Here is an 18,830-nt window from a genome sequence, read left to right on the forward strand (position 1 = left end):
TGAGGGGAGATGGGGCATTAGGAGCACTGGAGCTGGACTTGATGTGTGATAAAAAAAATACTTAGCGAAGATACAGGCTTCTTGAATATATGTGTTGATGGTCTGTCCCCCCTCATGCCCCAGCAATGCCTCACAGGCAGTCTTGCACAGACATCTAGTACCCTGCTGTCTAACCAAGTTGCTTTACTCTTTTCAGACCCAGTGTTTAGTTGCTGTTACCAGTGCTATCTCTGCAGATAAGCAAAGACTCAACACCAGCTTCCAGCTCCAAAATGTCGGTTTGTGTCAGTAGGGACATAACACATAAGGAGCTCTGAGAAGCACTGAAAGAAAAATGGAAGGCTCTGGTAATTCTGCACTTTCCAGCTATGCTAGAGCTGTTCTGTAGGCAACACTACCTTGGATTCCTCTAAGACATAGCTTTCTACTGACATAAACTAGGAGAACTGCTCTGTGTAGTGCCTGTGGAAAAGCACTGAATTTGGCCAATAACATCTGCCTTGAGGAAGAGCTCAGCTGATGGACAGATTCAGAGTTGCTAATACTACCTTTTTTCTCCAGCTATTAATGCCGGGCTTGCTCAGCACACAGAACCTGGAGTGTGATCTTACCTGTACAGGAAGCAGCAAGGATAGAATTAAGATTTCAGCACAAAGCTATGGCCACACTTGAAGGAAATGTGTTGGAATAAATAAGAGTATAATGGACATCTCTGGGCCTGGAGAATCCCAGTCTGGGAAAGGACGGGAAGATTTCAATTGGAATTAAGAAAAATCAGTAGAGCGGCAGAACTATGTGGAGTGGGTTTTCGGAGTTATCGGTGGATTGGAGGGCTCTCAAAACTGTAAGAGGCAAATTTGCAGTCAGATTTAAGGGGAGAGGCTGTTGAGTGGCGTCAGAAAGATAGGTTTGGTATAGTCCCAAGTCCTCGAGATGCTGCTGCTCATTTCAGATCAGAGCTGTTGATATTTACCAGGGCAATGAGGAGAAGATAGCATTGGTTTGGATAACAAAAGGAGAGATGCCCTCAATTTTTGCATTTCTGAGAAGGCTGGGAGGCAGGGTCGAGCGCCCCATTTTCCCGTATCACATTAGCCTGACCGTGTCTCCTCCGGCCAGCGTGCTCCCTCCATTGAACAGCAGCAGGAACACCTGCCTAGGCCGTTTCCCAGCCTCCCAGCTGGCACCTGTGGGGTGAATGCTTCACACCAGGTGGCAAATGAGTCCCTACGGTGAGTGCACAACCCCAGGCTGGTGGCTAATTAAACACCAAGCTTTCCCATGGGACACGGCTGGTTTGATTTCTCAGATTATTTGTTTGAAATGGGTGAAAAGAATAAGCTGACACTTCAGGTCTTCACACACTGTCTAACCTCACAGTTTACAAACAGGTAAAGGAAATGTTCAGCAGCAGAAAGAGACGAGGGCGGCTTTTTCTAGAGGAACCAAAAAACACAAGCATCATCTTTATCGCTGTCATTGTTTCTGCCAGCAAACAGCCAGCCTTCACAGGACTAAAGCAGGAGAAGGAGAGGGCCTCTAAAGCAACACCTAATGTATTCTTGCCCTCCTAGAAGCCAGTGCAGAGCCAGATTTGAATTCGGAACAGTTTTTAAAACAAACTGATATCAGAGGAGACTGTGCAAGAGTTCTAAAAATCTGGCTAACAACAGCTTTTTCCTGGAAGCCAATGTCACCCCTCGCTGAACAGCTACCTGGTGCTATATCACTGACTCCTTACATGCCTTGCAGTGACCATACCCTTCATCAGCCAGCTGTCTCGCCCTCTCTCCTCCTCCATTACCACCTATGATTTTTGTCAGCTGTGTTTGAACATCTCCAGTTTGTCAAATTCTTCAGTTACACCAAAACAAGGCAGAAGAAGGAGATTTCTGTTGCATATTGCTTCCTAGATGCTAATTTCAGTGCAGCAGAGGGGTCTATAGTTTTGGCTGCAGATGACAGAGTGTAAATGAAGAATGGGATGCCAGCAAAATAAAGGAACTTTTCCCTACTTCAGAAAAAATAAGATTTTTGCCGTAGGCCATTACAGTATCCAGAAGTACAGATCATTTCCTGGATATCCATTATTCCAATCTTCTCCAAGACATGGACAATTGTGTCTTTGCAAACCCACTAGAAAGTGGATATTAAGAAGTAGTTCAAAACGAATTTGTTTCTGTAAGAGAAGCTTAGGCATCCCTTTTCAGGTATATTTATAAAAAAAAGGGGGGGATGACTCCATTTGACAAAAACAAGTTACTCCTACATAGTCTTCTCTGTTCCCTCTAAATTTCTTAGCTCAAATGTTTACTGTTATTTGAACTACCAATAGTAAGAGCAATGTTGCCAATCTGATTCATTACATCATTAGGAGCCTTTAAAACGTTTAATGAGTTTCTTATCTAGTTAAAGACTAACGAATGCAAATCAGTGGAACTTGTTATCTGAAAATCAGACAAGTGTTATTTAAAAGGCTGCTATCTGGAGACAAGTATTTTCAAACATTCCAGTTAATTTAGCAGTGTTTAAGCTAATAGTCCCAAGCTAACAACCCACAGGAGCTGGGCCAGAAACAGACACTCAGAAGTCGCTGAGCTTTAACAGCCTGCAGTATTTTCAAATACAAATCTATTCACTAGATTCTGAAGTGTTACTGAGGTGGTGAGAACAGTCTTGTTTCATAGATGCAAGTGTTACTAAAATCCATACAGCTTGCCATTCCCTGAATGAAGATAATGATTTACTGACTGCTATTAATAAGCAAAGATTCATTGTATACAGTGTAAGAATCATACTTCAACAGATACATAATATGTTAAAAGAATAAGCACATGTAAAGAGATTTTCTAATTTAGCTGTCATATACCCAAAAAACTTGAAGGACGAGGTCTATTCATGGGCCCAATCTTGAAACACGCGAGTTCAGTGGGGCTTCCCAGCCAGCACCAGCTTGCCCTCTCCCGTAAGACAGCTGAATTCCTAGCAACCTTTCCCTGGTGCGTCCTAATTAGGGTTTGTATTATTATTATCAAAAGAAAAAAGGAGGGGAGGGAGACAGGGGGGAGAGAGAGAATTAGCCGCAACAAATGGACCCCGACACAATTATATTTGCACAATTACTGCCATTTCCATGGCAACACACTGCTTTGACCTCTCTCCCATCGTGCACTACTACTCAAGGAGACGGTGGGGGAGGAGATGGAAAAGTGCATAGGCCAGCAAAGGGTTTGTCCTCCGAGTTAAAACAAAACCGACTTCTCAATAAAGGAGTTTTAAATCATTAAAGGAAAAAGGAAAACTGTGAAAACATCTGTAAAAAGCAAAACTAACGTTTCACAGAACTAACAGGGAGGCATCTGTGTGTTTATACAGTACATCCAAGTACAAAACAAGGACCCACGCCTTGGAACACCCGGGATTTGATTACTGCACAGAGCAAGGCAGAATTGTAGCAAAGATGCACACAGGGCATGCTGACAGCTCCGCATTCATCTTGCGGCAACAAGGAAATTCCTTGCCCTAAAGTTTCCAAAACAAAACTTTAGGTCTCTTCAAAATAAAAACATTCTTCCTTTCTAGTCAATTCATGTTCCTTCTCATGCCTCCAGCTACCACTAATCGCACAACCAGTTCCCTGCCCTGGGCAGGCACGCAAACATTCAGGACACATTGCAATTACTGTATAGATCTCATTACCTGCTAGCAGAAAAATTCCCTTCAGGATCACGCCAATCAGCACAGATTTCATGGCCGACTCCTTGTGGACATTTGTGACAGTAAAGGGAAAAAAATGGGGGTGAATGGGGGGGGAGGAATGACAAAAAAGGCTGGACTGAAACGGCAGAACGTGTGTAAGCGCTCCCTGATGCCAGTCAGACAAAAAGGGATTGGAGATGAAACTAGCCAATATAGAAGAGACCTGCGCTGTAGTGAGATCTAATCCAGCCCTGCTCTAAACCTCCCCAGCTGGCCTCTGTCAGGGCTGACAGGAAGAATGCGTACTCACAGTGTATTCTCACTCAGTGCATTACAGTAATACCCTGCAGTATCCACAGCATTAGCTCCAACAGTAAAAAGTCAAGAAACAATCCTCTCGCCCTTGCTGCCTCCCAGGTGAATCTGCCAAATTCCATGAATAAGGCCAAAATATGGATTTTTCTTTTTATAGGCTAAGCCAAAAAGCTGCATTTCCACCGCAGTGTAATATCCAAACCACACGAATAAGGAGAGTTCCAAATGCAAGGTGCAACCTGGGCCCTGCTGTACATTCAATACTGACTTAATCAGGGACCAGCACTTCATGTAGTTTCCTTCCTCCATGTGCCCTATTCTGTGCGTTTGTGAGCACAAGCATTTCCACTCTGCAATATTCACGAAGAAAAGTCTCAAGTTTTAACTACCATGATCTGTTTCTCTGAAGTCAAACTGAATGGAGGGAAGTTCCCTGCATTATGCTGACTGTACTGGTTCAAACATGGGACTGCAGAATCAAAACTCTCTCTTTCCTCATTAGCAGCCTTATAAAATTAGCTGTTGCAATCTCATTTTTTTTCTCTGTGGTTCTGTTTTGTTTTGAAAAATGTGGTTACTTTTTCATATTGTAAAGTTCCTGGAGGCAGAACTGTACTTTCATGTTGCAAGGAACCCAGAGAAGGTTCTTATTTCTGTGAAGAAATGTTATCTGCTCTGTTAGTATCAATGTCAGGTCCAAGCAAACAAAAACTCCCACATGTCAGAGTCTGGAATCTGCATTAACAGTATCACTTTAAGATATTAAAAGAAAGCATTCCAACAACTCTTCTAGCTATTTTACTTTCTTCATTTGACTCAATCCAAACATGCCAGTCAATTTTACAGATATTTTAAGTGAGAAGGATATGGTGAGTATTTGTTTGGAGTCAAAACTTCTCAGATAGTCACATCTGCATCCTATGCGTGCATAGACCTATCCTAGCGCAGATTTTAAACACTATCTATATTAGCTAGTATGACCCTTCTGTTATTGTTCAAGAGAAAACAAATGGGTAGCTTGTGCCCATTCAACCGCCTACTGCAACAATGAAGTACAACAACTATGAAGACTGGGGAACATTAAATCCCTTTAAAAGCATCCATATTTTGATTTATACACACACACGTACATATTTACATACACACATAGAGACTACCTGTATACTGCTGATTGGAAGTATATTGTACCCAAACCCACGTAGCGTAAGTCAGCACAGATTCTGATTCCCTACTAGTCACTACATCGTTTCAAATTCATTACACGAAATATTGCTAATTAGAAACTGTGATTACTTCTTTTCCCAGGATCAGTTTAAGGATATATACAGACTAGGGTTCTCTCAAAGAAACAGAATGAGGATGGAGAAATACACAGTCATAACAATTCTAAATAGTACATATATATGCAATATAAAATTATTAAATAAGACCTCTTATAAGCCAAAATGGTGGATCACTGAACATCTGTTTCAAACTACACACAACTGAGGAGTAACTGCTTAGGTTCTTTGAAACTGGAGGATTCTAAAGAAATTAAAAGGATCAGATGATTCATTTTCTAAAGGTTTTAATTCCCCATGCTTACACACTGGCAATCATGCAAGTTACAAGATTCAGTCATGGGGCTTAAATTCAGAGAATTATTTTGTTCCTAATCATGTCTAAAACTTCTTGGAGGAGGTCAAGATAAAGAACATTTAGCAGAAAAATGTCACAAAATGGAGGGAGAACTTTCGATAGAAATTCCCAAATTTCACACATGTTCTTTAGATAGAGATTAGCAACTTCCTCACTGTGTTGGTAAACGAGTCCCAGAAATTTAGGAATTTCTTTCCAGGCTTCAGAGACACCCATTCTAGTCTCAAGGGCTAGCCTTCCTTTAAGGAAAGGAAAGGAAACTTTGGTCTGCCTGAAGTGTACATGGTAGTTCACATACTGCAAGCAGTGGCCTCCTGGCAAGCAAATCCATTATGACTGAAAATAATAAACATTGCTGATAAGCTTTTTATGTGAAAATCAACACACTGAATCTAGTCTAATATCTGACATCTTGAAGTCATCTCTCCTGGTGGACACCATCAGAAGACAGCCATTTCGCAATCCTACACACAGGAGGATTCTTCTGTCTCTCTGCGACACTGCTCTGCCCAAGTACTTGCCTGGCCTGATTCTAAAGATGACATTAAGCTGGGCTTCACCCATTTTACTTAGTAAAGAAGTCAAATTTAGTTCATCAGAGTTGTTCCACCACTCATAATCCTCTCCAAAAGTCTTTAACCATGGTAAGCTGACATATCTCAGGCTGGCCGTAGTCATAAAATCTATGCAAAGGGCTAGTTCAAAACAGATTGTGCAGTCACAAGCATCAGAATCTCAGAGGACACTTTTGATCAAAACTCACCTGACACCTAGACACAAGCAGGATCTAGACTGAAGCATATGCTCTTACAGCATTCTGATCAGATGACAGGAAAGTCAAAAGGTCTGATTAACCATGGAGCTATGATCCAGAAGGGAGATGCAAGTGGAACGGAAGGGAAGTGGGGGCGGGGGGGGTCTCACGAAGTGTTCCCTAGCTCCCGTCAGCTGTATTTACCAAAGTGTCAAAGGGGTAACAGTCCTCTAACCTCTTTACTCTCTTAACCTTTTAGCTGCCCTTTCTGTAGAGGCTACATCTCTAAAACAAATCTGACATCAAGAAACACCTGCACAAAAAAATTAAATCTATCCAAAGGTGGTTAGACAGAAGGGACATCTCCCATTTATTTCATGACCCACGACCCAGGAATTCAAGCCTATTTGATCTGGGCTAGCACCCTTACAGAGTAACCATTTCTAGCTAGCTACGCAGAAGTATCCTACTTCTTTAAGGACAATTGACAAAGACATTATGGCTGAACAAAGTAAAATGGTCAATAAGAACTCCAACAATATTGAGATACATTCACAATCACAATCCCACCCAAATTTATGACCACATCACCTTCTGATGTCTCGTGAAAGTAGAAGCATTCCTCAACCATGTGCAAAAAAGCTCAGAGTTTTACCGTGATCACAAGGTGCCACTGTCAAGGGATGTCTGCAATTGAAATTATGGTGCTCTTCCTCTCTCATTCAGGCTGACCAATGCCACAGCACTGTGTTTTAGGACACTGCCTTTCTAAAGACAGCTTTAGCAGGAGTGGAAATATGAGTGGGAGCACTCAGGCCATTTAAAAGTTTTTAAAGAATGAACGAGCCAAATTCCACTTCAGTGATTACATTCTTGAAGGTTAAAAATCGGTTTCCATTCCAAATGGAGATACCTGTCTTTTTCATGTCCTGGCCTAAACTATTGCGTAGTACATACATGATGGACTGAAACCATTCCTTTGAATAAAGAATCCATTTTTGGTTTTTTTTTTCCTAAAAGACAGAATTTCCTAATATGCTTTTTCTCTTGACCACAGTTGACATAATTTCCAAGACCATGCAAGATTCATTCTCCTTCTCACTTCATTTAGTACCCATGCAATCTTTTGATTCATACTTCTTACATCCTCTCAGGGTACATCCTCTACTAACACACAAACTGATGCACTGAACAGACTCTTCAGGACCTATTATGTAGTTCTCTTAGGAATGAGGCACCGCTTCTGCAACTACATTTCAGAGAGAGCTGGCTCATCTCCCTGCACTGCTGTAGCCTGAGACAGCACTGAGGCAGTTAATTTGCAAAGAAAGAATTTCTCCTGACTCACATTGTTATCCCAACACTCCCCAAATTCCTCAGACCAAAGAAAAAAAAATACAGAAAGAACCCCCTGCCGCCCCAAGAAAGCATTCTTCATCAGAGTAGCAAGTTCACTTTAATCAGCGGAGGCAGCTTAAACCCAAGTTCATGGCAGATCTAAGCTGCCACAGAAATGTGTTTTGAACAGAAACATTATGGGAAGCTTCACAAAGTTGTTCTGTGATCCTAATATGAAGTAATAAGCTGTTTACCCAGCATGACTGTACTGGGATTAATTGACAAAGGAGGGGAGATTAATTGCTATTATTTCCCTGTCAGCTTCACTCCTCCACACGCTCTCACTGATCTCACAGACTGCTCCCAGCGTTTCACTGTGTTAATGTGTCAGAACTACCTCAGCTGAGACAGTCCTTTACCAAAAGCAATATCCAGAAGAGCAACCTGCTTCTAATCCCCTTCAAGTACTAATGAACCCAAATTTGATACAACAGAATGAACTCTAGCACTCCTTTGCCCATCATCCTGTGTTTCTGTCAGCTTTTCTGCCCATGAGCATGCTAAGAATTGGAAAGGATTAAACAGATCTGCAGTTTGGCAAAGCACAATGAAATTCTGAGCTCTGTGAGGGTGCTGGGGCACTGAAGGAAGAAAAGGGAACAGGGCACATATGTGAGTGGGAATTCTGACAAGTAGGATAAACTTTAAACCATCTCTTTGGACAAGATCTCAGTTCATGAGTACAGCATTGTAACTACCCAAGAAAGTAGCAATAAAGAGCTTAGATAAAAGCCTATTTTCAAAGACCTCATCTACAAAAGCAATTTTTTCTTGGCCTAGCCTAAATTAGGAACCCAAAGCAAGAGAGATAGGCCAGAAAACCCCACAAAGAATTCAGTCCAGTGACAGAAGGCATTAACTAGGAGTTGATTTGAGATTCTGGGAGTGAAAGTACCTGTGTAATGGGTCTTCCCAGGAAAAAGCTGGACAGAGTTACACCAACATAGCTCAACTACTATGACCACAGCAGGAAAACTGAAAACTTTCCCCATGCAATCAAGGCCTAAGACAGTCTCTGGAATGCTGCTAGCTGCTGTTGCGAGAAGTTAAAGGGACAAGGTTTTCTTCTGGCTTCAAGTTTTTCTTTTTCCCACGAGATGGCAGCCTAGTAACACTGTGGAAAGGTTACATCCACCCCAGAAATACATAAATACAAGATTGTGCTGGGGACCACCTTTCTTATGAACTACTTTTTGGTGTAAATTGCTCAAAACAGAGAGCACACGTGGAATTTGAAGATGTAGAAGACTGAGAACAAATGTTTTAAACTAAGATGAGGTTTAGTATTCAGTTAGCAGTGTACCCTCCCAACGAAGCTGATGTGCAATATTCACTATCCCCTAGTTTCTCAGCTAGAAAACCGAGACCCTTTAGGGTCAGGCAGGGCATTTGTGTAAGAATCCAGACTCCCCATTCCCTTGTAAACAGAGAAGGCTTCATTTGCTCCCATCACAAAGACCTTTTGACCTTCTAACATAGCAGATTACTGCCTTCAGCCAAAAATCGATGGCTCTTATCATTCAGGGGTGTTAGGGAATGGAGATTTTTTACAGATGTTTTATGTGCTGGTGATCCAACCTGCTACAGTCAGTAGCTTGTGACAACTAGAATGTTAAGCACGCCTTTTTTTTATTTGAAGGCTGGTTTTGTTCACCTTCATAGTATGTGTATAAAAACCCACAGTTTTCCCAGTGAACTTTCACTCCAGGATACAGATCCCCTCTCCAGGATACAGATCCCCTAGATATTCTGATCCTAGACTCTTCTATGTAGTTGATCTTATGTCTCAAAACCTAGTTCATAGCCTATCAACTTACTTGACCAAAATCACATAGCTTTCCCATGGCATTTGAGCCCTGAACTGCAGGCATCCCGCTGCACCACTACGGCACTCCCCACAGTTCATCTCAGTCCTGCTCAGCAGCCTGGACTATCCAGCGCTGGAATCCAGTCCTGCAGCCAGGCAGTAATGCAGCAGCTCAGCATTAGTTGACCAGAAGGACCTGATTCCAGGCACCCCCCTTCACCAACATTACCTGAATAACCTGGTAGGCAGTGACAAAGGAAGCCATTAATAAGGTCCACGCAGAGCCCTCCATTCTGACACGGCTGGGACCCGCACTCATCAATGTTAGTAAAGCAGGTCTCCCCTTTAAAGTGAAAACACAAATAGGCATCTGAATGACAACTGCATTCATATTTTTTTGCACTTCTTTTTTGTCATCTAAAAATGCAAATAATTTCTTGAACAATAGCATGTCTCTCCAGACACTCTGGCAAATAGATACTATCACTGAGACAATTAGGGAAAACAAAGTACGGAAAGGTCAAATGATTTTCCAGTGTCATGAAAGGGAGCAGTGCAGGATCAGAACTTCTGAACCATTCCCATCTGTGCAATAGTGGACTAAACTCTCATTTTTCTCTCAAAAAAGAATGAAGTATTATTGTTTAGCCCCTCCTACCAGGGAATTTTGCCAGCTGTTAAATCCAGCCTTTTATACATATCTATAAACCAGGGAAAGGGTGATATTTCAGTTGAACATCCACAGAGCTTCTAGCTCCAAGAGCAAGATATCAAGAACCCCCTCTTCTCCTACCCACTATGATTATACAGTTGCTGTCATGAGAGCAGTCTCATTAAGGAAACACCTAGAATAGTTATCTGGGACTCCAGGGAAATAGTTTCCTCTGATGTGGAGTTTCACAGACATCCTGTAGGGATGAATTCTGCCATATGCACAAAAGACTGACAAAGAGAAACCACCCTGGCATCTGCATAGCTAGAGGGCATTCATCAAAGCACTTGGAAAGTGCATAGGCTGTTGCCTCAGCCTTGAGACAGGCTTGCTGGACAGAGAATGACATTCAGACAGCTGTCTGCAATATAGTCATAGAGTATGTGAACAGAAGCACATTCCTGATGCATCAGGCTGCCGCCCACTCTGAAGTACCAGTCGTTAAGTGATTTTTGTTGCACAGATAACATTGCTCCATTCCTATCTATTCAAACCATGCAGCATCTATCAGGTGCAGACAGGATGATCATTTACTGCATAGCTCACCTGCAAAGCCTGGCTGGCATGAACAGAGGAAACCAGCTGCTTGGCTATAGCTGAAATTACTGGGGAAGTCAGGTCGTGTTCCATAATAGGCTTGGTTGGATCGCTCAAAGCATACACCTCCGTTGTGACAGGGATCTGTCGCACACTCATCCACATCCTCTTCACAGTGCTGCCCTGTGTAACCTGCCAGGAGATACCAGTGTCAACATCACGCACAACTTCACTGGAACTAGTATCCCAAATATTGTGGCTGCCTTGAAGGTGAGAATAAGACCCAGAAGACACTGCAGCTCACCTAGTAGGGAGTTACAGGGCCCTCCACTTTCTCCACTATGTCAAACGTAGGAGTCAAATAATCAATTTTCAGGAAAGCATTACCTCATGATAGAAAAACACATGATGGAAAATGGCAAAAAAGAGAAAGAAGAAATTACGGTTGAGAATCAAGGTGCATTTCCCAGCAATGCGGTCAACTGGATTTTGGGATGCCCTGTGAAAGGCAGCATGACAGCCTCACTGTTCCAGACAATAAAAAAAAAAAAAAAAGAAAAAGAAAAATCACACTGCACCATGCAGTATGATTATTAATTCTTTACTTATTCAACATGGCAATTTAGCATGTGCTCTCCATTGCAGTGTGCCTACGTGTCAGCATAGCAAAATAGATTTCTAACCTACCTGGCCAGCAGGCACAGCTGTAGTTTTTGATTCCCTCCACGCATGTGGCACTGTTCAGACAGGGTTCAGAGGCACACTCCAGGATATCCAACTCACAGTGGTCCCCCTCGAAGCCTGTGTCACTGCAGTCACAACGGTAGCTGTGGGGCAGCAAAACAGAGCAATGCATAAGCTCTTGACTGTAAAGCCCAGTATGAGGAACGAGCAAATGGAGCTAAGCTGTTAGTCCTCATGCCCACTTGTGGGGCAGAGGAAAAAGACAGTTCCATCTGCACAAACAGGCCACGCTAATGAGAGAGCAGACAACCCTCAGCAGCCTCTGAGTTCACACCTTACCTGCGAAAAGGTAAATTCAGACACACAGGCATGTTCTCAGCAGTTGCCTTTGCTGTTCATGCTCTGCAAATCACTTCCCTTTGTATCCGATATGGCAGCTGGAAGCAATAGCAGGAATCTTTTCCTACCTTCCTTTAAGCATCCTAGGAGTTCTGCTGCTGGGAGGGGCCTTCTCGCTTATTGCCATAAATGACTCTGTTACTGCCACTGGGATGTACAAAACACTAAATCCAATTCCTCCCACAGATTTCTACTCTAATTTTCACAGGTTACACTAAGTAGACCTTTAGAATCACAGAATCATAGAATCATTAAGGTTGGAAAGACCTCTAAGATCATCGAGTCCAACCGTTGACCCAACACCCCCATGCCCACTTTAAACCATGTCCCTAAGCGCCTCATCTACACGTCTTTTACATACCTCCAGGGATGGGGACTCAACCACTTCCCTGGGCAGCCTGTTCCAATGTTTAACCACTCTTTCAGTAAAGAAATTTTTTTAGATCAGTCCTGGTATCTAATAGCCCAAGCAACACTGATTTCTCACCTGTTAATGAGGTCATGACATGTCCCATTGTGCTGACATGGCTGGCTCACACATTCATTGATGTCCACCTCACACTGGATTCCTTGGTAACCTGATGCACAGGTGCAGGTGTAGAACCCAACATGATCATTGCACAGGGCCCCATTCTGGCAAGGGTCTGAATCACATTCATCTATTTCAGCATCACAGTTCACACCTTTGTTACAAAACAGAGAAATATCTGTGTTACAAATCCAGAAAAGTATATCTGTGCTGCCTGGACTTGTGAGCTGGAATCACAAAAGCCATGTTATCAACCCAAACTGGCTAGCATAGTGATCTGTTCTAATTTTGTCATAAGAATATTGGGAGCTCATGAACAGTATGTGATTCTTACAAATTAAGGACCTTTAATTTTTATTTGCAAACAAAATTATTTTGTCTAGACTTCTGGATTTTAGTCTTCTATCAAAACTAAAAATAGTTTCCAGTATTTGCGAAGCTTTAGTCTCTTTCATTCAGGTTTGTTGAAGTAGCCAATCGGTCAGCACTTCACAAATAACATCCATTTTCAGAGTAAGCCATAAAATCTTGATCTTACATACAGCTCTTAAAAATCTAATGATAGCTGTTTTGGTTTGGGATCCTTTGAGGGCAGGGAGGACAGGGGTGGGAAGAGAAGAATCACACTGCTAGTCAGTGTTATTTAAACTTCTATATATGATAGAGCTCTTACAGTTTTAGTTAGACATGGTACTCTTCACTTGTGTTGCGTTGCTATTAATCAGATCCAGTGTTCTACATCAGAGGCAGTTGCATTTTGGATATGGGAAAAGTGATTTCTACCTGCTTCTCCAAAACATTGTTCCATTTGTTTAAATAATATTTGTAACTTGCTTTGAGATACCTAGGAAAAAAGCATTAAAGCAGTGCAAAACGCTAATTACAGTGATACTAGATATTAGTAAGTAATTTTATTATGAAATGCTATTAAAAACTAGGTGTTAGCTCCAGTACTACTAGTGAAGAATAACAGCAAGTCACGCATTTTTGTTCCAAAGTCTCAACTTTCCCTGACAGAATAAGACCTCCTGTGCGACTTCTATGCAACTATCTTACCATACTATATTCCACCTCTTTGAGTTGTCCGTGGCCTGGCATCACCTCCAAACCTTAGTCATTACAGTGGCACCTGCCAATCCATCTAATCTCCCCTTCTTGACAAAGGCTCACCACATAGTGGACATGGCCATCCTAATCCTGACGGAATGCGGGCCCCCTAATCTGCTGGTTCAAACCCGTCAATACCCACTCAAAACTTCCTTCACCCACATTCCAGCTGCAAGCACCAGGAAACAACCTGGCCTTGCTAGCCAGTGGTGCTAGAACCTCTGGATGAAGCACCATTTCATAAGGCAAAGCCTCATATTTGACATCAGAATAACTTGGAGCACAACAAGCTCCTCCAGCTGCCTGGGTCATTTTATCACTTCCTTGGCGGGGGATCCCACAATCCTGAATTGAGGATTCAGCATAAAGATAAAAAAGAAACTGATTTGCAAAGACAGAATTATGCTTGATACTCAAAATCAGTAGTAGGCCTACACAGAAATTCTGCTTTTTTTTTCTCCTTAATCTCTGTTCATTTTTATCAGTGAGTGAGTCAGCATCAGGGACTGCATTCCTGATGTTATAACTTCTCCTCATTCCACTGGTAATCAGCAGCATTCCTTCACAGCAACCTAACTCTTTAAACACTTCAGTCTGTGACAACGAGGAAGGCTGAGAAAGTTCATGTGCTAGGTGGTACCAGGCAGACATCAGCGCAGTACAATTGCATTCCACTCCGATAAGCAGGGCTGGAGAAAGGAGAACCCCCCACTGCCTCCCTCACAGATAACTCACAGGTGTAGATTACTCTCTGAGCCACCATTAGCACAGATGCACAAAAAAGAGATACTTATGTCACACACCAAAAAACATTTGCCAGGCCTGAAAGAACTGGAAAAGAAATATCCAACTAAAAGCCAATTTATTCCAAAAAGACTACTTCCCTCAGAGAAATCCTGCAGGACAGGACAAGGAACTACAGGCCAGATAGGCAGAGATAAGTTGTACCTGGAAACACTAAGTATAGATTTCCTGATAGTAAGTCTCTTTTCTTGTATAACTCCCTTAATTTCATACTGAGAGCTAATCACATCTACTTTGTATCTAGTACTCAAGTCTCAGACAGTCCACCCACTTCCACTCTTAGATTCATGTCTCAATATCCACACCATCCATGGAAATCAAAGCCTCAACTATTGCCCAGAAGCCGCAACAAGCAGCCCGACACCATTATTCACACACAGTACCAAACACTCCAGAAATATGAGTTGTGCAACAGAGATTTAGTCTCATAGCTGTAAAACAACAGCTTCTCAGGACAGCTACTAACACTACAAGACACGTTAGCAGCAGGCAAATTGTGGAACTATATGAACAGTGAGACGTAACCCAACCACCCGGCTAGTACATGAGCATGAAAGGTACCTGTGTAGCCAGGGACGCACTTGCACAAATAGTGATCCATCTCATTCAGGCAGGTGCCATTGTTTTTACAGGGCCGGGATGCACACTCGTTGATGTCTATTTCACAGTTGTATCCTTGGAACCCAGGCACACAGAAACAGCTATACTCATTCACCCTGTCTCGGCAGATGGCTCCGTTCTGGCAGGGGTTGGAGGCGCACTCATCAATGTTGTCTCTGCAGTTGGCCCCGGTGAAGCCAGGCTGGCAGATGCAGGTATAGTCCCCAGGACCCTCGACACATGTCCCGTTATTTAGGCAGGGGTGGCTAGAGCACACAGAGCTTTCTGTTTGGCAGCCTTCTCCATTCAGTCCTGTTTGGCATTTACAGGTGTATCCACTTACACTATCTACACATTCAAAACGAGGATCTTTACAAGGGTTGCTCTCACACTCATTAATATTAATGTTACAATCAATACCTGTGAAGCCAGGCATACAGATGCATTCATATTCCAGGAGTCCTGGAGTCCCGTTGCAAATCCTATGGGCAGGACAGTCATGTTTAATGCATGCGTCATAGAGGAGTTCACAGTTTATGCCCATGTAGGCTACAGGCTCCATAGGGCAGGTGCACCGGTAACCCACTTCCAAATCCTTACAGCTCCCACCATTTTCACATGGGGATGAGGAACAGCTGCTATCATCTTCAGAGTATGAAGTTCCTGTTGAGAAAAGAGACTTTTTGTTAGTCAGCATTTGTAGCCCTAAAAGAAAAAGTTCTGCCAATCACCACATACAACTCAGAGACTGCCCACCTAAATTCCACACTGCAAGGGGCTGTTCTAGCCATTAGCTGCGAAGGATACTGGAGAATCAAACATTTACTATAAAGAAGACAACACAACATGCCTTTATATCATGGCAATCAGGAATGTCTTGCTAAGTCAGGTGACTAGATGCCTGTTTTTCAGGAGGCACTCACAAACCAACCATTTTACTTGTGCTTTTTCATCCCTGAATCACTTTTAGAGCAGTGAAACATATCACCTTAAATCCATACACAAGATGAACTTTGTGTAAAATTCAATGACCCGTTTCACCAGTAGGGCACAAGACTTGTGCTTTGAAATCCAGAGAGGTAGATGGTATGTTTTAAGATATTGGCTGTTGCTCTTAATGTCCCGGCTGCTCCTTCTGGGGACATGATTTTTTCCCAGCTAATCCACTAGTGATCTGAAGATGCTGCCATAAACAGTCCAACCCAAATTCCAAACTGCCACACTTCACAGTCTCTGATGACACGGATCAGCTCAAAGTTTGATAATCGCTGGCCAGGCACCCTCTCCCCATAGCTTAGACATGTAAATTTACACAGTACAAAATTTTTAGGTGTTATAAGAACAGCAAAAAAGAGCAGAGACCGATGAGATTCACTGTAGTGATGGCATTTTAGATCCAAACTCTTAGTATCTGCAGAGCCAAAACACCAGTCTAATATCCAGATACCAGCAACTAATGTTGAGACCAGATTCCCCTAAATCTGGGAGCATTTGGGTGTGATCAATTTATTCACGCCCAGCCACAATGCCTTGCTGTCCCAGAAATGGCAGTGTTTAAAAGGCTCTTGCCCCGTTAAGCAATTCCACCATCCAGAAATGTGATGGGACATGCCCATGGGACTGCAAATTTAATTCATACAAATGAGATTATACAGGATGCATGATATAAAAAACAAAAAAGTGTTCAATTTAGGTATTTGTCAATGGAGCAGAATGGAAGAATAGGAGGAATCCTCATTTCTTTTCCAAAAGAAATTTCAAAATCACTTTCTGAAACAATCTGGTCAAAGGGCAGAACAGCCCAGGGGACAGGAGACAGTTGCCTTGATATTAGAATTAGGATATATGCCCTGGACTCAATGACACAATTATACACTTTCCGAAGAAAAAAACCCCAAAAATACTATAAAGGGACAAAGGCAATGCAAACAGAGAACTTCCCCCTTCACAAAGGCAGCAATCATTAGCCCCCCATCCCACTTTCTTCCAGGATACATAGGATAGAAACTGGGGTAGAGATACCTCAGACTGATTCCTGCGTAAGTATTATGAAACATCCAAACTTGGAAGTAACTCTGCAGACAACTACATAGCAGATGTTTTGAAAATGTCTACAAAAAATGGCCGCAAAGCAGAGGTAAAGGTCACGAAATAGCAAATGGTATCTGAGAAATAGCGACTGCTTCTCCTGAGACAATCCTGACTTTGCCTAGCATTGGAAGTCAAGCAATCACTAGCATTTAACCTTGTTTTTAGATGCCATTGTGTAAGCAGCTCTTTCCCCTTTTCGCTGCCTTCTGGATGTAACTGTGGGCCAGCTAGTGACAGGAATAACTCCACAAAACTGCAGGTGGAGAGTGGGCAGTTACTCTGACACTACCCACAGCTCACCACCCTTGACCCTCACTGCATTACTGCTAGTTGAGAAATGTTTTAACGTGCCATGCTCCATGCTAAGGATTTGCCAGGATCACACACCACAGCATCATTTCTCAGCTGACCTTACACATTCTCTCATAGAGGCCGTCATTATCCCAGCCCATTTTTGGTCATGTTTGCCTTGCTCTGGTGCACCTTCTACACACCCAGTAGTTAATCTGTGTGAGTGGTTTTCTATCAGCTCACTGCCCCATCAGCTCCTCAGTCTCTTTGTACCTGAAGGTGGAGGCATCTGACTTCAGGGCCTGAAAGGGATTTATAGGAGACTTTGGTTTACAAAAGCCTGCCCCTGCCCTGACCTCCCCCAAATTCCTCCCACCAAAAGACTGTAGTGTTTCTAAGTCTTCTTTTAAGAGGCAGTGTTGATGGGGGAGGGTGCTCAGGGATTTAGACAGCCCTTTCTCTTCCCAGCATCATCTCTATGGCCCACCCCTCCCTTCCTCTCTCATGTGATGCTGGGGAGAGTTGCTGAGCATTGCACTGTCCAGCAATCTCATTATTCTGCCATCAACCCTTTTATTCTCAGATTCCCAGTCAGGCAGAAAACAAGGATGACGCAATCTGCCTGGAATCTCTGTAGCAATTAGAGTGGGAACCCAGGAAACTATTCGCAAACGAGCTTTACTAGGCAGGAGATATGAGCCTTTGTATACTTAATGAGTAACCAGTCCCAGCCTGCACTTTCCACAGGCCAGGAGAAGAGCCTGTTGATAAAAAAAAGAGACCAAGTCCACTGCATGTTCAGAACAACTTCGATTTTCAGCAGACTCCATCTGCAAAGAAACTCGCATTTCAACAGAACCACCAAGCACTGCTAGTGTAGACAGGCTGAAGTAATTTCAAAGGCTACATGCATAGTTTTCTGCTTCCATTATAAGTAGACAGTCTAAATGCTTCTTGCAAATAAAGATAAACATCAAATCCCTTTGCTATTTCCTGTCTTTTCCAAAGTTCTCTCACAACAGACGTACCTTTTTGTTCCTTCTTTATTTTGGTTCATCATATGACTGCAATGCTCAATAATCTGTGTTGGTCATTAATGCCTGTCCACTACAAAAAGATTTGGTGACAAATATATGGCCCCATAGTCACACACAAACTTGTAGACGCAACAGGGCTGACCTACAGACAGATACCAAGTCAAGCAAACACAAAGCTTCACTAAAAAGTCAAAAGGCTCTCTTGGTTTACCAAAGAACAGCAGTAAGGTAATAGGGAGAATTCCAACCTCCTCTAGACTCACTGTGATCATGAGCAATAGCAGTGGTTAACTAGTTACATGTACTCATAATCTGTGGTGAATAACTAGTTATATACAGGACTGCGTAGAGAAAAGTTGAATTCCTGCATTGTTACTGTACTAGTTTTAGCTACTTTCTTGGACCAAATGTTATTTTATTTATGTCTA

The 18,830-nt window shown here is 42.6% G+C and overlaps 1 protein-coding gene across 1 annotated transcript in view; it reads right to left on the reverse strand.

Annotated features, from left to right (window-relative positions):
* Positions 1-18,830, reverse strand: part of CRB2 (crumbs family member 2) — a 42,345-nt gene that overhangs the window by 13,147 nt on the left and 10,368 nt on the right. Inside the window, exons 2-6 of the mRNA XM_009331594.1 lie at positions 14,945-15,646; positions 12,431-12,626; positions 11,548-11,687; positions 10,870-11,052; positions 9,841-9,954 (exon numbers count right to left, since the gene is read on the reverse strand). Of these exons, the coding sequence (XP_009329869.1) occupies positions 9,841-9,954; positions 10,870-11,052; positions 11,548-11,687; positions 12,431-12,626; positions 14,945-15,646 (1,335 nt within the window). The remainder of the gene's footprint in view (positions 1-9,840; positions 9,955-10,869; positions 11,053-11,547; positions 11,688-12,430; positions 12,627-14,944; positions 15,647-18,830) is intronic.

Source organism: Pygoscelis adeliae, unplaced genomic scaffold (assembly GCF_000699105.1).
Source record: "Pygoscelis adeliae isolate BGI_AS28 unplaced genomic scaffold, ASM69910v1 Scaffold619, whole genome shotgun sequence".
Taxonomy (NCBI): Eukaryota; Metazoa; Chordata; class Aves; order Sphenisciformes; family Spheniscidae; genus Pygoscelis; species Pygoscelis adeliae.